This window comes from Emydura macquarii, unplaced genomic scaffold (assembly GCF_026122565.2).
Source record: "Emydura macquarii macquarii isolate MOO-44397 ecotype Brisbane River unplaced genomic scaffold, CSIRO-AGI_Emac_v2 contig_1253, whole genome shotgun sequence".
Taxonomy (NCBI): Eukaryota; Metazoa; Chordata; order Testudines; family Chelidae; genus Emydura; species Emydura macquarii.
Window position 1 is genome coordinate 15,619,831 of NW_027131390.1, and position 24,814 is coordinate 15,644,644.

General features: G+C 40.7%; 1 protein-coding gene across 1 annotated transcript in view; it reads left to right on the forward strand.

Annotated features, from left to right (window-relative positions):
* VSIG1 (V-set and immunoglobulin domain containing 1) overlaps positions 1 to 23,390 on the forward strand; it is a 29,800-nt gene extending 6,410 nt beyond the window's left edge. The window contains exons 3-8 of the mRNA XM_067549712.1: positions 5,044 to 5,151; positions 15,869 to 16,067; positions 18,304 to 18,459; positions 19,266 to 19,385; positions 20,835 to 20,970; positions 23,201 to 23,390. Coding sequence (XP_067405813.1) covers positions 5,044 to 5,151; positions 15,869 to 16,067; positions 18,304 to 18,459; positions 19,266 to 19,385; positions 20,835 to 20,970; positions 23,201 to 23,390 — 909 coding nt within the window. The remainder of the gene's footprint in view (positions 1 to 5,043; positions 5,152 to 15,868; positions 16,068 to 18,303; positions 18,460 to 19,265; positions 19,386 to 20,834; positions 20,971 to 23,200) is intronic.
* Positions 23,391 to 24,814: the final 1,424 nt, after the last annotated feature.

The window sequence follows — 24,814 nt, forward strand, 5'->3', positions numbered from 1 at the left end:
GATAAATACAAATAATGGGCCCAAACCTGCATCTCTTACTCTATCAAGATATTTCTACCATACATCACCAATATATATGACCTCCATGAGTAACTAATTCTGTGAGTAGACATTACTCATACCAGTAATCCTGCTATCGGTCAGACTGTTTGTGTAAGGGTTGGAAGATCAGGCTCCATTTGCTAAAGCAAGTTGCGCACATTGTGGGCCCAGTATAATATGGTACTGTAATAGTCTGGTGTATTCTATTACAAACCTTAGTCTCACATTCAGACAGAAAGCACAGCACTATGATGGAATTAAAAAACATCCTTTTAGATTTGCTTGAGAGCCACAATCTGAGTTTCAGTTATACTACATTTTTAATGCTAAAAACAGCAAATAAAATATATTTGTTGATTGAAACCAAGAAAAACGAATAGGTTGAAGTTCAAAGTAACAGCTTTGGTGTTAGAGGCTAATCAGAATCGTTCAAGAGATTCAGCCATGTGGAACCATTTGTAGAATGGAACTGATAATGAGGAAACAGCTCCTGCGGTTTCTAATCATAAGATATTGTTGGTGGCTCAGTAGACTCACAACAAGAACAAAGTGACTAAGATCCTAAATGCCAGAGAACCCGCAAAGATCCAACTTCTTCAGGTTTCGTCTTCTCCTCTTACACACTTGGCACTCCCATGGAAGTCCAGGGAAGTTTTGTGCTCACTAGGAGGAATGCATGAAACACTAGTGAGAAAAACAGCATCTGATTTTCCTCCTATCAGACACCAATTTCATGATAAATTCATTTGGACACACCATGCACATACCATGCACACCTTTGCAATGGATGATGTGCAGTTGCACAAAGTGGAATCTGGAAAGGCCAGACGTTCGTGCTTAATCCTGTTATTGAAATCAGAGGCACAAAACACTTGTGCTTCCATGGCAGTCCAATTAGGGCTTTAGGCACAACATGTACAGACTTCCATTGACTTCAGTGGTCCTACTCATGTGCTTAAAGTTATGCATGTGTATGTGGAATTAATGTAGGATTGGGAATCTTACTCTTTTCTTAAATGCTTTTAACTGTTTGTCTAGCCCTGGATTATTCAGCTGGTGCCTTTCACAATATCATTGTAATGCCTTACAGTTTTAAATAAATAGAATATAAAATTAATCATGCAGATACAAGTAATAGGGGGAAAGGACCATGACTAAAGCCAGGAGACTTTCACAGAACTATTTGGGATACACACCCTTTTAAAGAAACTCTTTACACTGCACATTTTAACATGAAATTGGTTTTTCAATCTTTCCTGAACTGTGCATGTAATTTAAGTTACATTTCACATTATATTTTGATCCTCATCATCTGTTACTATTAGAAAATGAATCCATGGCAACGATATGCGTCAGGTGTGTGCTTGTATGGTTTGTAAGCAGAATATAAAAATCGCACAGGCTAAGTGGGACAGTTTGGGTAATTCAACGTATGTTCAAAATTCTGTAGTTATAAACTAGATCTGTGACACTATGTTGTGTATATTAACAAATTGGCAAAAGCGACCATAATATACATACAGTAGAATAGTACAATACAATAATATATTAAATATACCAGTATCGTGGATTATGCTATGCATTATAAGAATCTCAAAACTAGCCAGTTTTGTCAGATTTTAAGTAAAAAAATTGTCCATCAAAAAAAAATTATTTTTTTTGTATTAAAAATGGCCTTTTGTGCCCCTGCATGAATATTTTTGTGGAAAAAAATATTGCGTTCTAAATTTATTGGTTTTTCAACAACCAACAAAAACTAGCTAACAAACAAACACAACTATACACAGCCTGGAATTTTTTCCTTCAGTTTTCACATTTAAAAAAAGCCAAAACATTTTTGCAAACAAGTTTGGAAAAACATTTTTCCTTTCTTTTAAAAAATATCTACAGGAAATATTTACCTTTTCCTACCCAGTTGTAATTTTAAATATCTCTGATGTGTTAGCAAATGTTAGATAAGGTAAGGCGGACCAAATTCTGCTCTACTTACTCACGTAGCAGGTCTACTTCTCTGAGTAAGAATAAGCACATTTTGCTTGAAATGTATAACATATACAGAGAAAATATCCTCAGCTGGTGTAAATCAGCATAGTTCTGTTGATTTCAATGGAACAATGCTGATTTACAGCTGGCCCATTGTTTCCAACGTGGCACTGAGTAATAGAGCAAATGCTATGGAACTTCAGGATTAATGAAGGTAAATTTGTGTCATTAAACAGGATCAATGTTTGAAGCATATAAGGGATCACTTTGGGTTGCCTGGTCTTAAAGACAACATAATACAGCACTGACCCACAGCTGCCCTCGTTTTATAAAAGTCACCATATTTTACAGCAGTGGCCCAAATACTACAGCTTACTAAATGGGTATCAGAGTGCTTTGGGCTATCACTGTAGAATATTGTGGGTCTGATGCTACCCCTAATGAAATCAGTTAGGAGTGGGATCAGGAGTGCTGCCAATGTTAATTTAAGGTGTAAGAGTATACAGCGATTATGCCTTGCATCGGGGTAGATAATGCTGCTCACTATTTCACGGACTATATTCAGAATTATCCTTTAGCACCCATTGTGCAAAGTTGCAATGCTTCTTTTGCTATTTGTTCTGGTGTTTTCTGCATTGCCAGCAATATGCAATGTTAGCCACAGGTGCTAGAGAGTTAAAAGCAATGGCAGTTAAACAGGAGAAGATGAAATACCACAAGCAAGCTGCACACAGACAATGCTATGAGTAGTGGTGCAGCAAGCTGTGGAATAACAGGTGTTAGCAATGAGTATTTCATAGCAAAAGCAGCTATATATATAAAGTGTGAATGTGGTTCTCCTTTGCTAATTAGGCCATGGCAAAATATAAAACCTCACCCTGTTCTTATCCCAAGAAGTTTCTTATCTATGATGCAGTATGTTACACTATTGAGTGCAGTGTGCATTAATAGAAATGCGATCATTGTTGGGTTTTGTACTGATAATATAAATGTAATAGATTCCCCATATTTCAAACAAACATTGTAAATATAAAATTAACAATGGGACGCCAGCTACCGTTTACCTGTTTTTCTCTGTTTTCCCTGATCACCATGGCTTTGCAATGACAATGCTTTGCACTTTGATAGTGGTTTCCAGGTGAGGGAATGGGAGTTAGGCAGCTAAATGTGTTGGAGGATCTGGGCTAGAGTAGTTCATTGACTGACCCCAAATCACACAGAAAGTCAGTGCCACAGCAGGTTTGCAAACCAGAGCCCCAATCCTGCAAAGACTTAGGCACATGCGTGTGTAGCCCCACTGACCTCAACATTAATCATTTGCATAAGCGTTTGGAGGAGTGGAGCCCAAAGTCCTGACCCTGCAATTGGCTCTGCACAGGCAGTCTGGATTCTGCCCCATGAAGCCAACTGCAAGATTAGGGCTGAAATCTCTTGACTCCGAAGCTTGTACCAGACCTATTCTTAAATTCTTCAGCAATGCCCCCAGCTAGATCAAACATGTAAAATGCGGAATTACGAAAGAGATTGTGCGGCTAGTCAAGATGTATCCAGTGCAGTACAGTTGATAGCAAGTGATAGAAGTGAATTTGACACTTCCCCTTACATTGTATGTTACGCTATATTCAGCGACAGAGATTTTATTTTTGTAAAAATCAAGCTTGACTATTTGTAAGTGGTGATATCACGGTCTTTGTAAAGAGACGGATAAAAGACCAGAAGGAAAACAATTTTAATAACTGGTTAAATTAATAATATTTCACATTTATTTTCTCTATCAATTTTCATCCTGAAAGAGCCGAACACTCTTCCTGCATCCTACTATGAACACACAACACCACTAAACAAAGCCATGTCTGGGACAAAGGGGACAACTAACTGGTGCACAACATACTGCACAACAGCTGGGGAGGGGAAATTTTGGCTCAGGACACTGGACTAGGCCACTACTTCTCTAAAGGAGGATCTTGCAGTAGTGTGCTGTGTGTACATACAAAACACTGAGCAAGAATATCCTGCCCCGCACCCCAGAGTGGTAGTAGTGGTGGCCATGTCTCATCCTCCCAGGACCCCATCATCAGCCTTCAACTGAGGGAGACTGACAGCACTCATTGTATAGCCCCTTAATGCTACTCCTTTGGAGCCAGACGGGCTCTCTGCTGAGCTACAAGAAACACGCCCTGAGGGGCTAAGCATGCTGCCTTCACGTCAAGATCAGTTCCAGGTCAGGGAGTGAGACACAACCAGCAGGGAATCAGATGGATGTCTCTCCCATAGCTCTACTGGCAGTTTACTAATAAGGCCATCTCCATATCATAAGAAAACTTCTCTTGGGCTAAGCCTGTTTTTAAAATTGGGTTTATCTAATGCAGATTTTGTCATCATGTACATGGGACTGAGATCACTGAGCTGGCACCACAGGTCTGTTCTATGCAAAGTGGAAACAAAATAGAAACAAAAACAGTTTCTAATGATGAGGGATAGAGTCAGATCGGGACCTGAGTTACAACAGTGCTATTCTGGGATAATGCCACAGCTAGCAATGGAATTATTCTATATTGACACCAGCACAACCAATTCCATCAAAGTCAGTGGAGTTATCCCTGATTGACACTGGTGGAACAGAGATCAGAATCTGGCCCATAAACAACAAGAAAAGTGAATTGTGGTTCTAGAAAAGCAAAAATACCAAGAGTCTAGAGACTGGAATCAGAAAGTGATCAGGCATTATCTGCTGTGTGTGGAGCAAACAATTACATTACACACTTGGTTTGTGTAATTTCAGACATAATTCAGTAATAACACTATAGTGCACCCTCACTCTACAGCTCAAGGTTTAAGATGTTGTGAAACAAGAGTCTGTCTACAAATGCTGCTGAACAAACTACCCCTGACTTTATAACATTGCAAACGTCACTGACGTCTTCAGAGCAGCTGTATAGTGAGTGTGCGCTGTACTTTTGTGTGAACATTCCAAGTCACATTAAACTCTTAGACCAGCACATTTCTACTCAAATACAGCATTTCCCGTGCCACAATATTCAGAGTATGGATGAAAAGTCAGTCAATCATTGTCAAAAGACGGTGTATGTGACAGATGCACGGGGAAGATGTAGCTGGAAACACCAGGTAAGTAAAAATAATCTTAAAAAACTCTATAGTTTCATTTTTCTTACCAGCATGGAGCTAATAGAAATATTGTTCTATATTGAAATCTTAATGCCAGTACAAGAACTGAGATGAAATAAAATAACTGGCCTATTTTGACTTTTTTTCTTTTTGCCTTAATTGTTACTGCACTTTTCACAGCCAGAAGATCAAAGTTATTTGGATGTAGCTTTTGTTTTTCCCGCAGCTCTTTTGTGTGGCTGAACTAGTGCCTCAATTGCATGGTATTCTGTCCAAAGAGTGTCTTAACTGTGCAGCTGTACACCATCAGCCTCTGCACTGTGTTCGGGTAAGCTGGGTTTGAAATCAGATATCCCCTACAGGAATCAAGGGTGCGCTTTCTGATGAGATCATAGTGCAAGTTGTAAGTTGTGCTGCGTGCTTTCCACATCATTCTACGAAAAAGAGGCAGACTTCATCAATGGCAAATGCACAAGAATCGCATGGGAAATTGATGGGCTAATTTTTTCAGTACAATCTGTTCTTTGGAACCCTGAAAATTTGCTGCTACCACACACACTTGAAACAAGATCTTTACATGGCAAGAACCAATTTCTGCTCCCTCCTTCTTATGCTCAGAATATAGCACAATTTGTGGGAGTGTAATAATAGACACAAACTGTTGTTCCATGGCAATGGAGTTCAGAACGTGCTCCAAAAAGCCAGGAGTGAAGTCACATATTGTCCTGGCAGGAGGGACATAGATGAACTCACATGTGCATGCAGAATTGGTTTCCTCGGAAGGATCCACAATAGCTATCCATTGTTCTACCTCCAATCCACATATCTCCAGAATGCCCTTTGACTTCAGTTAGATTTTTCCTCCAAATTGAGTAGGAAATAGCCCAAGGTATATTGAAGCTTAATACTAATTTCAGCCACATCTATGTGCCATATGACACAGTAAGAGTGAGAAGTGAGTGTGACTTGATATTTAAGTCCTTACAGCCCCAGTGAACGCTGGTCAAGGGCTGCTTTGATTTACACTGCTATTTTTTCCAAACGTTCCAGCCCTCCCTTGTCTCCTTGTTGCACATCATACGTTTCCTACGATGCACCCCCAAATTCTGATAACATGCAGCAGAGACAAGAGGCCTGTGGTCATCATTCATTTTTTCAATGAACCTGCACAAAAATTTCAGCAATGCAGGGAATACAATTCCTATCATTCTCTGGCCGATCACAGTCCAAACAAAAAATGTGTGGAAAAGAAGCTCTAGTTGCCAAAGGCGTTTGGGGCCAGATTCTTAGCTCAGACACATGGTATAAACCCAGGGTAAATGCTGACGTCAAAGGGACTCTAGTGAAAACAAAAGAATTAGTGCAGATCTAACACTACATAGCTGAATTCAGAATCTGGGCCTTGGTCTTTGACTAGCAATTAAGATCTATGGCATTTGCTCTTTAACTAGCGTGTAAGATATTTAAATGGAATAATTGCTGAATGCATTTTTTTCCTTCACTGTTTTTTAAGTTCTGTTTAGACTCAGACCCTGGGATGATGCAAAGGTCTCAGAATGGTAAAGATGTTGATATTGTACTTCTTTGCCTTTATTTCTGGTGTGAAAAAGAATCTAGCAAAGTAATTAGAGAAAATGCTAACCAGAAGGTGGTGAAACAGCACAGTGGCTGGGTCTTCTGAGCGCACAGTGCTGGAAGTTTACAGCCTGCAATTATAATAACATCGATCGAAATAGTACAGGGCCTGCCTCAGTTTTGGTGGTTGTCATCACAGGTAGTACTGCATCATTTTGTGGGAGCTGGGTGAAGCAAGAGGAAGAGAGTGGGACAAGAGAAGAAAAGTATCCATGTCCCCAAACAAGCCCATAGGGGGCAAAACAGAGTACTGAGGGAACTAGGGGTGAGACGGGGTAGGGGGTACATCCCCAGGCCCCTTTGAATAAATGTTGTCATGTAGACTTAGCTGAGATGGAGAATCTTCACTGATGTGAATACAAATAAAGACATGAAGCCATGGGGTTCCTGCTCTGAAAACAATGAAATACTTGCTGGAACTACTTACATTTGAGGGAAGAGGAAGCTGATGGAGGCAAGTCTCTTCTCTGCAGAGGGGGGGATAGTGAGTCAGCAGGGGTCAGATACTCCTATGAGAGGGAAGAGATGGATAGAGGACTCCCAGCTGAGATTCCTCGCTCTCCCGTCATCAGCTGCTGCTGCCTCTTTTGCTGGCAGGCAAGGAGCCCCAGAAAATCCCCACATAGGCATCAGTTTTGCCTGTTGCCCCAGTTCAGATGAGACCTCCTCTCACCAGCCCTGGAGGTGAAAAAGCCAGTATGAGGAAGAAGGGACTAGCTCCCCCAAGTGTGAGGGAGAGGAAGGAGGAGTTGTGCTTCCCCACGCTCTCCCTTATTTTAACCTGGCTGCAGCAAAATCACAAGAATGAATTGCAACAGCAGCATTGAAAACATAGTACACTAAATTCTTCCCTCAGTTCCACCAGCTCCACAGACTGCAGTAGGCTGGGAAGGGAAAACGTTGACTTCAGTTGTGTGGAGTGGAGTTTGGACAGCTAGACATGAAATCCCTTCTCCAGCCAGGCAGATGCTTTCCTGGAAACAGGGCTGTTTTGCAGAAGCTATGGACGAGGGAATGGACAAGCGAAAAATATTTCCAGGAGCGACAAATAGTCACAATTCACAAATGAATCACAAGCATCTGCTCACATGAAAAATGGAAAGGCTTCATTTCTACCTGACACTTGTATCAGCAAACCAACCTCCAGTGAGAGGCAGCACGAATCTCGAGTGTTATGAATGTTTCACTGATGGGGAAACCATTTTGCCAATGCCCACGTATTCAGCTCATCAGACTTGACCCATGTTCCACTGGAGTATGGTACAGGGGCATGCACTGAGGTCTCCTCTGACCACACTAAGCATATTTTCTTTTCTCCTTTTACAAAAGTAATTAAAATCAAGCTGATGCAGGAAAAGGAGATGCCCAGCTTGTGGGCAGCTATTGCACTACCATGTGGAACAGCCAGCTTCAGGAAGGACCTTAGGACTCCCACTCATTTGATTGGCCAAGACTATCATAGAGAGTGAGGGCCCCAGCTTCAGTGTTGCTTGAACACCTCCTACTTGTTAATCAGTGGAACCTGATCTAAGATTTGTGATGGTGGCAGCTGATGGATAAGGAAACAGAAGTATCAGCAGCCCTGCTCCTACTTCATGCCAGAATAGGGCAAAGTGGCCTTTGGCCATTCTGTGACCAAGGGCAAATACACCTCAAAAATGTGGCAGGTTACTGATGTGCCTGTTTTGTTGTTTCATTTTATTTCTCTTGGCACTTTATGTGCTCCTGTAGCCTCCCAGCAAACTATTCCATATTTTTCAGTGGAAAGAAGGTGCATAATGTCTCATCCTCTCTCTCTCTCTCTCTCACTCTCTCTCTCTCTCTCACAAACACACACACACACACACACACACACAGAGTCTGATTCTCACACTGATTTTACACCAGTGTCACTCCATCAACTTCATTGCAATTGTTCCTGATTAACACAAGGGTAAATGAAATCTGAATCAGGCCATTTGGGTCTGTGTTGTGTGTAGATGAGATGTGACACAGGTAGCCAAGCTGTATTTGAAGGAAAAGGAAATCTGGTGAAATACACTGAATAAAAACTACATCAGAAAGTGAGCCCCAAGCTTTTGTTCTCCCTAGTGTTCTATAAAACATCCCAGTCCATCTTCAGTATGTGACTCCCACAGAAGGGTTAATCAGGCACCGTCTTACCCCCGCAGTCAACAGTACACTAATCTAGTGTTTCACTGGTTGACTGGGATATCACTCAATTACCATGTGAAGGGTGAAATTTTGTGAAGACTCCATCCTGATCATATAGCTGGAGTTAGCACCTTAAAATGCCATTATTTTTTCTTATCTATCTCTAGATTCTTACAACAATATTCTGAACAAGCAGTAACTTTATTTATTGATTTAGTTAACAGGAATCTTCAACTTATTTTGTGTTTTGTGGCAGGCCAAAGATGCTCTTGGAAAGAACACTATCTCTTAAGGCAAAAGATTCACCTTCCCCTTTCCCTGGCAACTTTTCCTTTTTGATACTCTCTGAAATAAAGTATGGCAAGATGTGAAGATCAGGCCAGATTCTCTGTGTCACCTTTGTGCCTCCCATATTCTGGGTTTGGCCTCTGGGCTGCTGTAAATTGTGCTGGCTTGCAACAACCCCCAAAGCCCCATTATACTGGGCAAGCCTAAACAGTACTCAGCAAACAGCGCTCCCTTTCCTTTCCCAGCACACTCTTTGTTCCACAAGCTGCAGGAAGGGCAGCATAGAGTCAATACATCAGCTTTACGCTGCCAAAGGATCCTTCTTATACCAAGGATGTTCCTGAGGGGCTAATGTATACACACCAGCAAATTCTGCTTTCAGTTTGCAACAGTAGCCTCAATGGGTTGATCCAAATTCATGGGTGTAACTGAGAGATTACATTTAGCCCATTAAAGGTATTACAGGAGACTGAATTTTCTGATGGAGGCAGTCAAAATTTTACATACAAAATGTTAAAGGTATTTTTCATTTTAAAAAAACCCCACCTCATCAAAATGGAAATTTCTGGGATAAATGTCAATTTTCAAGGAAATTTGGAGATGGTTTACCATTGAAAATACTAGTCTGAGAGGAAAATGGAAAAAAAAATTGGCTGGTCAGGTGAAAATTTGCAGTAAAACCAAAACATTTTTCCCAACCAGCTGTTTTGGCTTTCAGTTACTGAAAACTGAAAGGTTTTTTTTCAGTTTTCCAGTTTATAATTTTTCAACAAAACCCTGAGACATTTTGTAGCAAAGTGTTGACAAAAAACAAAAAATTGTTTATTTTCATCAAAAAATTTCACAGGACAAAAAATGGGGGGGAGGAAGGGGGAGTGTTTGGGAACAACACACCAGCTCTACTTTCTGGTAACTTCCCTGCTAGAGACTTAATACCAAGCTGTGTCTTGCTCACTGTTTAAAGGGGTAGCAGAGCCAGAGGTGAAGGAAGATCTCAAGGATTAGATAGGCCTTGACAGAGAGTGTGGAATTAAGTTTTGCAAATATTCACATTTTGGCTATTTGTAGGACAGAGATGAAAACTTTGCAAGGACAGCATTAAAAGCAGCATTTTAAGATGAACTATAAAGGACTCATTTTGAATGCACTTGTTTCAAATCAGCAATTAAGTTACAGCCTATTAACTGAAGCATGTAATTTTAAATGAAGTTTCCCTTGTACAAAATCCACTCATACTTCTGGAAAAAAATATATATTAATGACATTACTCAACCTTTTCAACATTCATCGCTTTCCTCAGGGTGATAAACAAATGACACAGGTGCTGAGACTGGGAGAAATTGCAGTGAAACTGAGTGCATTTCCTTATGATCTACAGTTACATTATGTTTCACTGTAAGAAAACTTAAAGGGTCTGTTCAAATCTTTAAAGAAAAAGAGTAAATATTCACAGTTCTGTTGACACCTGTCCCCGATTTTTCAGTGTATGTAAAATATTTTCTCTGTATGCATTTAGCTAGAAAGATAGACTACAGAGGATTAGCATTTTCAAAACATCGTATAAGGTCTTAGCCACACAGCCTCCACTGACTTCAAATGGAGTTTCACTGCATTTACTGTAGACTGTTGACTGTGTGTTAAGTTCATGGTCATATTACCCAAGACTTATTGTTGAGGAAGATGTGACAATGAGGGCATGGGATAGAGAAGTGTAACTTCTATTGAGCTAGCATTCAGTGTGGCAACTTCTGACATCATTTACACCGCTGAAAATCCTAAGTAGCTCTGAGGTCAGCTGAAAGCAAAATTTAGTCCTTTTTGGTACTCAAGCACTTTGACAAGACACAATGGGTCTGCTGGTCCACTTGTGCTGGTGTAAATCAGGAGTAATTCCAGTGAAGTGGGTGTAAAACTAGTATGAGTGAGTGAATTAGGTCCAGTGTTTCTCATTTTCTTCCACATATACTGATGCTACACTCTTTACTCAGTGGAGCTGTAAATCCTAGTAACTCCATTAAAATCAATAGTGTAACACTAGTGTGAGAGGAGAATGAGATCTCATGCTATTATTTTTGTAACTACAGCGTCTCAAAGTAGACAATACTGGACAAAATTCTATTCTCAGTTACACTGGTGTAAGTCTAGAGTGACACATCTGCTGTTACTAATGTACACCAGTTTAAATGAGAATAAAATGTGGCCCATTGATACTAGAGACAGGCCTGCACCAAATCATTTGATCCAAACACCTGAACTTTGGGAGCATTAGGATCTGGATTCAGATACTAACTCTACAAGGTAGGTTCATCTCTAGACATTAGTAAAATACTCTTAATTGTGGTACAGTGTGAATCCCCTTAGCAGAAGTAGGAAAACACAGGTTCTTAGAGGAAAGCAGGACCCTTAAAGTATGTCTACACTGCATGTCTCCCAACCTGGATAGACAGACACGCACTAGCAAGGGCTCGAGCTAGTGCACTAAAAATAGCAGCGTGGATGTTCCCGCTCTGGCAACAGGTTGGGCTTTCAAACCCACCTGACTACCTAGGCTTCAGAGCCCACACACCACTTCTTCTGAATCTTTATTTGTTGAAATAGCATTTTGTTTATCACCAGGTTGTTTCTTAAGCAGAAATTTAGTAGCTCTTCTCTTTCATTTTCTTTGCCCAGTCCAAATCTTCACCCGCACGGCCAAAACTGCTTTTGGATTAAAATCCCAAAATATTAACAATGTCTTGTATTGCTTTCTGTAGATTGTTATAAAATTTGTCAATTTCTTCCTGTGTGCTGCTGTGGTCAGTGAATATACTTGTACTATTGTGACTGCACAGGATTTATTCTGAATCTTGCCTTCAACATACAAAGAGGTATCCGTTTATATGCTATAACCACTTGGTTTGCATCATCCCAGAGTCCACCATCTTTACTTCTCAATGTCAATAGCCTGTGTTCATGCTACAGAATTCTCCTTTGCCTTTCCATCTCACTTTGCATAGACTGATAATCTTCGACTCATATCTTTTCAACTCATGCATCATTGCCACCGGTGTTCCAGCCTGGTTTAATGTTCTTACATTCTGTGTTCCAATAAATGTCTTCTCCTTTGAGTCCATTACATAATTCCCTGTTCTGTGTGTTGCTGTGTTTGTTCTAATCACATACTTTTCACCCCCGACTTGGTTTCTGAGTGGTGAACGCAGCCCTTGTTTGTCTGGGTGACAACCAAGCTGGCCATACTTTTGTTTCTCTTTCCATTTGATTTCTGTGGTCTAATATTCACCAAGTGTTCAACCACGACTTTGTGGTTGACCAGTGTATCATAATCGGTCTGTAACACTGCTCTGAGCTATCCAATAGCTTCCTCCACTACTGCTTCTGTCATTATCCTTCAGGAGTTGATTTGCTGGCTTCGCTGTAGACACTGCTTACACTTGAGTGCCAGGTGAGCCCTTTCACTAGTAGTTGTTGTTGCTAGCTACCCAATAGGTTTTGCATGCCAGCCGAGGCAAGATTCCAGGGTGTGGCACTGCAGTGCACACACAACTACTTGGAGCCAGTAGTGAGAATGAGTGAGTCACCAGGACCAACTACAAGCAAACTACCCCTTGCAAGTGCAATTGTCTACTATTCAGACGTGCTACCTTTTGAGCTCCCCACATATGCACCCTACTCTCAGTTACACTGGTGTAAATTGGGAGAGGCTCTGCATTCAGTGGTGTGACACTGGCATAAGACAGGTGTGAATGAGAGTAGAATCAAGCTTATGCACGCACCACCTTTCTTCTGAGGATATTCAGTGACACTCCAAGGCTGATGTGTCAAAAGAATCTGTGTTCTGTTGTAACTTTGACCTATAAATATATATTGAGGAGCTATAGTAGGTCATTAAAGTACAGTCATTAAATGAACAGCAAAAATAGAGGCCAGAATAATTTATACAATATATGCACCAATGGTTTGTGGAGAGCTAGATGTATCAGACTGTGAAACGTTTTCAGTTCTTAGCTCATATAGCTGAATAAGAGCATCTGCAGGTATATTAGGTAAGAGGAAAGAGCAGCAGTCAATTCTCATGCTTCAGGGAACACACCTGCAGTCAGGAAGAACTTCCTCTCCCATGGCACAGTACTGCAAACTGAGGTGTATAATGGGCATTTAAAATCTACTTCTGAAACAATCACCATTCAGTGTCAGACTAGAGGCCTCATTAGTTTGTTGCAATAAAACAATTCCTACATTAATCTTGGTGACTGGGACTCACCTGATCAGTTAACCAATGAAATAAAGAAAAATATTATTTGAATTGACAATGGCCCAGATCTTCATAAGTGTTTAGTCACCTAAATACTTCTGAGCATCTGGGCCTATGTGCGTAATAAAGATTGAGGAGCAGTTCAGCAAAGATCAGCTTGTCTTTATTATAGCATGCAGAGCTCAGCACTCACTTTTCTCTTGTCTCTCCCTCCTGCCCCTCCACTATACTCCCATTTGTGCTTACCTGCTATCGACTTCAATGGGGCCAGGATTTCACCCTTAATATATTTTTGTCCCTCTTCATAGCTGGAATGGAGATGTTTTTGCATTTGTGGTGGTACCATGCTATGGGAATACAGTAACTGCTTTTGCTCAGAAGATAATCGCAACTTAGGCTTTGACCTTCGTTTAAAATCTTATCATTGTATGAACCAACTGTACTTTGGCAGTTTTGGGGTGTAGCTTGCCTTAAGTTAACAAAGACGTCTAGATAACATTGATTAAAGACTTTGGTAAACACTGCGTCAGGGTGCACAAGTGTTTATTTTTTAATCAAAATACAATCTGTGGATCTGCAAGGTAAATGGAATTGTGTTTATTGCCTGGGGAGGTGGGGATTCATAGCACAAACCAAAGCTGACTGGAAATCTTTTACAAAATGAAATTTTGATGAGTCAGAAGCAAATGAAACATGCCCAAAATCTGTGTAACTTCCCCCCGCTCATTTTTCAACCACCTCTAGTAATAAGCCAACTGTCAGTCCAGCAGTGACAAATATTATTGCCTCATTGTTCCTGAAACACAGTTGATATGAAAGATGCTATTTTAATTAAGGGCCCAGTCCTGTAAACACGTACTGCTGGACATATCAATATTGCTGGGTACCATGGGAAGACCCAGTGAAAACAATAGTTCAGCTCATTATGCTTGGAGCACATGGTTTACAAGAGCCCCTCAAATTGCACAGTGCCAATTTGACATAGAACAGCATTCATCAAAGAAGGAATTGAGTAGAGCACTTCAAATTCCAAGCTGTAGCGCTATTATGCGGGCGTATTCTTGTTAGACTCCGGAGAAAAATGTTTCCATATGTTTTTCATAGAAGTGGATTTTTTTTAGTACACCGTTTTATAATAGAATTAACCAGGGTGAGTGTGAATGGTCTATCAGAACTGTTTACAGTCCAAAATCACACCGGTCACCATGGTACCTGAGCTATCACTAGTCCTAGATAGACTGAAGGCTCAAGATTAAACCCTCCACACAATGGGCCCAATTCTACTCTCATTTGAATCGATGGAGGTTTTGCCCAGACTTTTGTGGGAGTAAGTTCAGGTCCACAAGTCTGTGGAACCAAATCCAGCTCTCACATTGCTGTAAATGAGGAGTAATCTTACTGAAGTCACTAGAGCTCATCCGAAGGTATAACAATAAGTCTCTTATTTGAGGGAAGATGCTGGATGATTGGCAGACAGATGCAAATCCCACATTGTGCCCACTATAGCAATAATTTCCCATTAGATGGAGAAGTGGGAACATCTTCACGATCCCAGGTGTATACCCTGAAGCATGAGGGTTGATATCAATAGTTAGTCCTGACTTACAACCCTGGAATGTATTGGGAAAAGGAAAGAACTGAGGGTCTCTGATAATGGCCTCAACCCCTGCATGAACTGATGTGGGGGGCAACACTTGTATTGCATGTATGGCACTCCGTTGCTAGTGCCTATGCACTGTATTGTGATTGCCTGCATGTTTACTGCAAACATAGCTGGTCTCTGGTTTGCTTACCCTTGTGTTTTGACTTTCTGCATTAGCCAGTCTTAGCCATCTTTAATAAGGTGCACTTAACTTCTTTTACTGCTTGCTTACACCTTCATTTATAAAACACAGTTTTCACTAGCCCTGCAAATATCCATTCTTCTTTGCAACGGCAATTCCATTTCTTACGGTAATCTTGTATTGGCCTAGTTATCAGTTACATCACAAATAATTTGGCCTCTAATTACCCCTTCTGTTAATTGTACATGACTTAGCTTTATTACATAGGTTTGTAACATAATGCTCCATGATCTTGCCTGGCAGTTGGTTTCTTGTAAAGAAAATATGCCTTTCCCAATATGCCACTCTATTTCTGCAGTGCTCACGGGTGTATTAGGCACTATCCACACGCCCAGAACGGCCCAGTCCCTGCCCTAAGGAGCTTAACATCTAGGAATGATTAGAAGCTTATATTCCAATATACATCATGGTTTTAATCACAGCTTTTTTTACAGTTAGGGAACTTTGCTTCTTCTGAAATTCCTTTGTATTTGACATAGCAGCACTAAACAAAATGCAAGTTAGCTCTCTTCTTATTTAACTAACGATCCATTTTGTGTCACAGATCTATTATTTTCAGAATGGACAGGCTTATGAGTATGGGGCGTTTAAGAACAGAATAAACGGGTCAACAAACCAAGGAAATGCATCAATAATCATCTCCAACATGCAGCCCTCAGACACTGGGTTTTATACCTGTGAAGTTTTCAACCCACAAGATTCAAATGGACAGAACCAGAAATCAGTGGCTGTCAGTGTGCTGGGTAATTTATTTTTCATTATGTTTTCTTGTTGCTTTATATCACATGGTGCTGGACTTGGATTCAAAAACGCAGCACAGGGTACCCAAGAGAATAACGTAAGGGCGAGTGGATGGGAACATTGACACCTTGGGTCAGACAGTGCAGTGGGCCCCCTGGAGCTGTGTGATACAGTCACCCTCATGGTAAAGAAACAGGACTCATTTTAATGGATAGAAAGGAGATTCTTTTTCTGGACTGCTGGACACAGACAGAGCCGGTAGTGCTCTTTCCCTCCCAGACAAACCAAATACCATCAGTGCTGCCCCATGTTAGCACACAGGGTCTCTGGGTATGTCTTAACTACGGCTGCAAGTGAGTCCCTCAGACCAAATCAACAGATTCGTGCCAGAGGGGCTCCAGTTAGCACCCTAAAAATAGCAGTATGGACACTGCAGCTCAGGCTGGAGCCTCCTCAGGCTCTCAGGGGGCTCACTCCCAGTGGCATGTAGCCAGGCCTGGATGAAGCAATTATGGAAAGGACTACTGATTACAGTGCCTATGGAACATCGCTCACCCCTTGTGAACTGGGCTATATGTATATGCTGAAGCCTGTGCTCAGCTAATAACTGCTCTCACCTGTCCTAATGGCCAGTAAAATCAGAGTCACCATGGGAATCCTCCATTTTAAACTTGCTGCATTATAGATCCACCTCTTATAATGGCCAGAGAAACATAGATCCCTTTGGTAGCTGTTACTACCAACCTTCACTGGGCAGCAATAAAAACACTTAGTTGGGAACCAGAAGCACACCCTGAAAACGTTACCTCTAGGGTGGCTGGGCCTAGACTTTAAGGCTAAGCCCAAAATTTTAAAATTTGGAAGCCTAAAGCAGCTGTGAAAATCAGGCCACTTGTTGATTTAGTTTTAGGCCACTACATCTGAAAATGCTGACCATAGTGTCTTGCCTAAAGCCACACAGATAGTCACTGGGGGAGCCAGCAGTAAACGCCATAAGTCCTGGCTCCCAGTACTGTATTCTATAAACAGTACAAATGCGGCCTCTCTATTAAAAAGTCTAATCAATGCAGCTGTCTGTTCTGTGTTGTGTACAGTGTACACATCAGCTGAAAGAAAGCAATAGTTCAACCATGAACAGATAGTGGAACAAGTACGAAAAGCAAGGAGACAAGAAAAATGTCACTTGCTAACAAAATAAATGTTAATACTAACCCCATCTAACAACTATCCACATACTCTCTGGCTAGCTGATTAGTCAGAGCAAGAAATCAGTGCATATATGAAAATGGTTCGAGCTGTATCATTTGTCTATGCAGCAGACAATTAGAGGCAAAAGGAGATAAATCCACTGAAAAAAAACAAATTTCAAAGCAGAGATATTATAACCAGGCAGCAGTTACTCTGAAGCAGAATAATAAACAAGAGCACATGTAAGTTTGCCTCAAAACTTGAAAAATGAGATTATAGTTTTCACTAGAAAAGCAAGAATCATTGCTTTTACTTACATAGACAAACTGGGCCAGATTCATCACTGAGTGTAATTGCACTGCAGTCAGTGAAGTTATGGTAGAGGCCTACAACAATATGTTTAAATAGTGTTAAATGGGTGTGTAGGCCAGTGGCACTGTCCGGCCCGGGCATCGTGACCCTTTCTTGGGCCCAGGCTCCGAGGAAGGCCACAGCGCCTTGTTACAGGGTGACACAACCAAGCAAACTCAGGAAATTTAAAACAACACAGGTGTAAATCAGAGCAGGATATGACCCAGAACAAAATGGTAGCATTTTGCACAGGTGTAAATGACTCTACAGGGGCAAGGCAGTGAAGAATCAGGCTATAGATCTTTGGGCTCATATGGAATAGACCCACTGACACAGAAAATGATGATCCCATGAGGCAGAGAGTGATTTGACTAGGATGAAAAGTGACAGTCGTAATATAACTAAAATAACTGATAGTCTTTTCCATCAGGATGTAATATCTTACAGCTTTCATAGTATTTAGTATCATAAACACAACAGGCAATAAGAGTTTTCCCCTGTATGGGAGAGACTGTGGTCAGACTAGTGGGCCAAGATCTGTTCTCAGTTATACATGTGAAAAGCTAGACCAGCATAACCAAAGTCAATAGATTAACTCCAGGTTTATACCAGTGTAACAAAGTAGAATTTGATCTAACAAGATCTGGGCCCAGAATTTGTACCCATGGTGTAACTATTTTTCCTGCTGTTATTTTACAGTCAAACCTTCGCAGCCTCACTGTAGCTTACGGGGAATTCCTGAGACAGGCCACCTTATCTCTCTCTCCTGCTATTCTGAAGAAGGGATGCCTGCTCCTACATACCTGTGGTATAGAGTATTAGGGGATACCCTCAAACCAGTGACAGAACAACTCAGTAAGTAACTTCCTCAGTACTCGTCTGTAACATGCAAGACCTGGAGTGTGATGGCCTGAACCATACATTCAATACTCTAGTCAATACAGAAAAGAATGAATTTCCCCCCTTTGTGTGTAATAATGTGGATTTAATTTATTTTTACCTATCAAAAATTACTAACCACCCTTACATAAATGCATTAGCCTGGTTTTATTGGTTTTAGAAAAAATAATGCTGCTGGCCTCAGTGAAGATAATTATGTAAAACAAAAATTCTTACCTGTGATACTAATTACACCTTAGAGTATTAAAAGGAAAAGAACTGCAACAATCTAATTTACTGGGGTTTTGGGGTGGTTTTCTGCACCCCACCTTGAAGTGAGTGAGATGCAAACTTATACTAAACTTATACTCAGTGAAAGTCAAATTGTAGTTTTGTTTGTCCAAGGCCCCCCAGCATGAAAACACTTAAGCATGTATATAACTTTACATCTGCAAGAGATCTCAATGGTTCTACCTACATGAGTAAAATTACACACATGCTCCTGTGTTTGCAGGAGAGAGGCCTTGGTTCTTATGCACTTAATATGATGCTCCAGAGTTCTCTGTAAAATGGTGTAACAATTGTTTTCAAGGAAGAGAAATGGTTAAGGAAATCCCTTAATTTAAATACTGCAAAATGAACTAACAAATTTACAATACCACCCATGCTTGTCTAGTCATTTGCCTTTTAATAATTCTTATTATTCTTATTCAGTAAATACAATTAATTTCCTATATAGTAAATAAACGTGCCTGTATATACGTGTTTTCCATTTGTCACAGATACAAAAACTGGGCTTCTCATTATTGGCAATCTCACCACCTTTGAAAACGGATACTACCGGTGCATAGCTAATAATAGTCTTGGAAATAGCACCTGTGAAATTGACCTGACTTCAACACGTGAGTTTATCGTAAGAATGCTTTACATAGAGCATAATCTGAACAACAAAAATATTTTACATTTTTTAAAGGTAGACTGTTTTGGAATAAGAATGGGATGGTGGTCAGGAGCTCCTCAGTTCTCAAGTCAATTGGGCCAATGAGGTGTGTGACTTTGAGAAAGTCATTTGACCTCTCTGCCTCTCTCTTTCACCTGTAAAATGGGCATACTAATGCATACTTAGCAACGTATCTCACAGGAGTGTAGTGAGGATTAATTAGTTAATGTTCCTAAACTACTTTAAATATATAATACATTATACAAATGCTAATGTAACACAACACCCTTGACTAGGTTGTCAGCAGCAGGAACTGAATCTAGAACCTCTGGATCTAAAACCATGAGCTTCCTCTGCATGAGTTAACAGAAGGAGCTCTGTTACCTGAAAGGCTGTAGCAGCCTTACAACCCTCTACATGTCCCAGCCAGTAGAGGGGGACAGAGAGCAACACTGAGCAAGCATGCACAGTTATACACCTGTCTAGGGAGATCCACCCTTTTCAAATCTCTGTATGGATCGCCACTTCATAATTCTCCATCCCTTGGTGACTTTGAGCAAACAGACCCAGGCTTTAGGTCTACTGACATCAAGCTCACATGCCTAATGGTGCCTAGAACACTTTACAAACATCCCTGAAATGCTCCAGTCTATGGAGTGGAGTGTTGCAGCTGTTTAACTGTGTAACATTAGGCTGGAAAGAAAGAAGAGTACCTTATCCCAATTGTTCTCAGCCTGCAGCCTATCAGAACAGTGTAATCTTTCCTAGTAGTCAGGAGAATTAAATGTTCTGAGAAGGAAGCAACAGGGGGCTTGGGGTTGGTCCTTGAGATAATTGCTCTCTTCTTAAATTGTCTGTAAATAAAAAAAAAAAAGTCTTGCTCAAAGGAAACTACCAGGGAGGTTTTGGTAGCTAGACTGTAATGATGTAAATTGGAACGTGGACAGGACACCAAGGCTAACACTCCTATTGTACTGAAAATGACATAGGATCTTTAGGGACTATAAATAGGCAGGACCTGCATTTTGTATCTCAACCAAAAATGGGAGATAGAGGCCACCCAGAATTAAAATCTTGTTTGCAAGGGTTGAAGAGCAAACAGCCCTCCATATTGTGAAAAACCAACTATTTTATGTCTCCATTAGCCAGCCATAAAAGTGGGGAATGGATTAATTAGGTTTATTGAGCATCCCACTTCTCTCTCTACCTGCTTGGGTAGAGAACAGCTAGCAATGTAGTGACTCTTAGCAAGAAGCTAGGAGGCAAAGCGTAGTGAAAGCCTGAATCCTCCTAAAAGCATGGATTTTAGTTCTCAGCTCTCGATACCTTCTTTCCGTCTGGTATCTCCTCCATGGGATTCTCTCTACATTGATGGCTTTTTAAAATTAAAATTGTGCTCATATTTTTTCAGATTCAGAAGGTGGTCTCATTGCTGGAGCATTAATTGGAGCAATTCTGGGAGCAATTGTTATCTGCATTATTGTCTGGTTTTTAAACAAGAGGGAGAAGAAAAAGAAGAAAGAGAAAAGCGTGAATAGTGAAATGCAGTAAGAATTTTTATTTGCTTGATTGTAAGCCAAATATTTCCTGACCAACCCCCTAAAACAGATAGTCCCAAGCAAAACTTCCCTACTGCAAAGGTTTTTTGGAGACTAAGTCAAGTATGGTGCAATAACATTTAAAAAGTAAGAATATTTATTCTTGCCTCACTTTGAAACTGTTATTCATAGCTTCTTACATGCTATAGTGTTGGTTTAGCTATGTTGATCCCAGGATATGAGAGAGACGATTAGGTGAGTTATTAATCTCTTCTTTTTCTTCTCCTTCTTGGTTAAAAATCAGGCAATAATGCAGGTAATACCTCATCCACCTCGTCTCTCTCATTTATAGTTTCAACAGGAAAAATTGAGGGAGTCCCACATCAAAAGATCCCATAGCGCAGTGGCTAAAGCACTCTCCTGAGAGGTGTGGGAGACCCTATTCAAATCCTTTTTCCCTCTGAGATGGGATTGAACCTGGATCTCCCATATCCCAAGTGAGTGCTCAAACACTAGCTAAAAGTTATAAGGGGCGGGCACTAACACCTCCTCCAAGTGAATTCTGAATGGGAACCAATCCAGTAGGCAGCCTCCGAGCATGTCTACTGCATCAGGCCCTACAGGCGAGAGAGGTACTCCTCCGCATATCTTCCCCCTGTTCGTGGATCAGGCTGGGGCTCATGCAGGAGACAGGCATCTGGACTCCTAGAGCAGTGGCTCTCAACCTTTCCAGACTACTGTATCCCTTTCAGGAATCTGATTTGTCTTGCATACCCCCATGCTTCACCTCACTTAAAAACTGATTGCTTACAAAATCAGACATAAAAATACAGAAGTGTCACAAGCATACTATTACTGAAAAATTGCTTACCTTCTCATGTTTATATAATTATAAAATAAGTCAGGTGGAATAACAATACTGTACTTATAGCTCAGTGTATAGTATATAGAGCCATATAAACAAATCATTGCCCGGATGAAATTTTAGTGTGTGCTGACTTCGGTAGTGCTTTTTATGTAGGCTGTTGTAATACTAGGCATATATCTAGATGAGATGATGTACCCCCTTGCAAGACCTCTGCGTACCCCGAGGGGTACACGTACCCCTGGTTGAGAGCCACTGTCCCAGAGTGAGGCAGCTGTGTGCATGCCCAAAAGCAGAAACTTACATGCCTAAGGGAAATTTTACCATGAAAATTAGGTGTCCCTAGGTTTAAGTGCCTACAGGGTTAGATGACGGCCATGCAGGAGTGCTGTGGATCACAGTGCAGTCTAAAACTGGGTGTTAGGCATCTTAGTACCTTTGTGGATCTGGGCCCAAATGTTTGTGTAAAGCACATCTTCCAGAAAAGCATCAAGTCTAGATTTGATTTGATTTGAAGACTTCAGGATATGAAAAATCCACCATTTCTCTTGGTAGTCTGTGCCTCGTTTCTCATTTGACTTTGTGCAGCTTTAACTTCCAGCCATTGGGTCTTGTTTTTCTCAGAGAGGTTAAAGAGCTCTTTTGTACCCTGTATTTCCTCCCTGCGAAGGTACTCATACAGAGTACTCAAGTGACCTCACAATCGTCTTTTGGATAAAAATAACAGATTGGGCACCTCAAAACTCTCACTGTTGATCATTTTTCCAGCCCTCAAATTACTTTTGTGGCTTTTTCCTGAATCTGCTCCAATTTTCAATATCCTTTTGTAAATGTACACACCAGAACAAGACACAGTATTCTAGAATTGGCCTCACCATTGCCATATACAGAGGTAAAATCACCTCCCTTACTTCTACTTAATACTTCTGTTTATACATCCAAGGACTGCATTAGCCCATTTTGCCACAGCATTGTGCTAAGGAACTCATGTTCAGTTGTTTGTCCACTATAACCCCTAAATCCTTTTCCATGAGAATATTTTTCCGGGATATGGTCCCTCATTCCATAGGTATGACCTGTATGCTTGTTTTCTAGACGTATGACCCTGCATTTGGCTATATTGAAATGCATGTTTGAATGGGCCCAGCTAACCAAGCAATTCAGATCCCTCTGTCTGACTGCCCTCTCCTCCTCCTCCTCCTCATTTACTACTCTGACAATCAATGTGTCATCAGCAAATGTTATCACAATGCTTTTCTATACAATGGGGAACTCTAAGTGCTAGTGTGTAATATAAATAATCACAATATAGTAATTAGATCAGGGTTTCAATTTGTTATTAAATACTCTAACCTGCACCCTGTCTTCCTGCAGACCAATAACTCATAAACAGGCAAATGAGTATGCGAATATACCCACCCAAGAAAATGAGTCTGCTGCCATAGCTACACCAGGAAGAGAACCTAATGCAGCAAATGAATACTCGAATGCTGAGGAAACTGCTGCCTCTGGAATGCCTGAAAATGATGAGATGCAAGGAGTGGAAACACAAGCAAGAGCCTAAAAATTCCATTGCAATTTCCTTATCTGCTGTGGACCCCATCATCAAAAATGTTAGTATTGAATTAATGCAGGAGTGTGGTTATAACCCATAAACCTGCATTTGTGGCATTAATCACAAGAGTTTACATGTCATGCCTTCAACCATCCAAGAAGTGCACATCATGGCCTCATTTTTCAAATTTGTTATTGCATTTATTAACTATCTAGCTATGACTGTACCAAATGAATGACAGCATAGCAAATGTCTATATTTATTCAACCCATTTGAGAATATTAATTATGAAATGGGTTTGGAAATACAGACAAAATTGGAACTTCCTTATTGGCTGCTGGTGAAGCTATGTGATAGCTTGTAAACACCAGAGTTCCTTTTCTGAAAGAAAACAGTCTGTCACTGCCAGCCAATCTGAAGCGTTGCATATGCAGAGAATGACACAGGACAACTGTCTTAGCAAATACATTACAGCATCTAAGGACCTGAACCTGCACCTTGGAAATCAATGGGAGTTTTGCCACCAACTTCAACAAGTGCAGGAACGGACTCTTAGAGCATGTTCATATCTGTCTCTAGTACCCACGCCCAGCAATGATAACAGTCTGCCTCTCACCCACAGCTAGTGCAGTTACGCCTTTAACTAAAGAAGTTGAAAGGAGTACTTTGCTAGGATTCTTGCTGAGGTTTCTGGGTTCAGTTCTCACTGATGATTAGAGTCTGTATAAATGGCTCATTAACTAAAAAAAGAGGGTATCAACATTTGAGTGAACTCAGAATTTCAGCTTGATGAGGTGCTAATTATGATTTGTTCTATAAAAGAGGGTTCACAGTTTTGGCCGACTAGAATTATTTATAAAATTCCATATCTACCACTTTGTTGTACTGTAGTGAGTTCTCTTTATACATACAGACACTTACATTCCACATACATTGTACAATGTACTCTGTCACATTTTTTCAATTTTGTTGCCTCAGTTGAAAATTGACTGGACTAGATGATAGGGGTGAAATCCTGAACTTACTGAAGTTAATGTCAAAATCTCCACTGAAGTCAAAATGCCAGGATTTCACCTTAGTGAGTCCCCCTGACCCAATATCTAAAATGTCTGGGCCAACTCTGAAGTCATTACTCTGAGCTGTCTCAACAGGCAAAACTCCCATTGATTTTAAAGGAAATTTTGTCTGAGCAAAGACTGCAGCTTTGGGCCCTTAAATTCCATGACCATTTTGAGGTTATCTGAAATTTCCAGTCATCTTATTGAAGTTCCCTTGTGAGCATGACAAAACCTACAATCCCAATAGTAAAAAAAGAGTAACGAGGCAGAGGTGGAAACCGTTCGCTGATGAAATATTTCAAGTGAATTACCAGACAGAGGGAACCCACTACCTAGCTAAGAAGAGTATAAACTTTATGGGCAAAAATGTTTCCA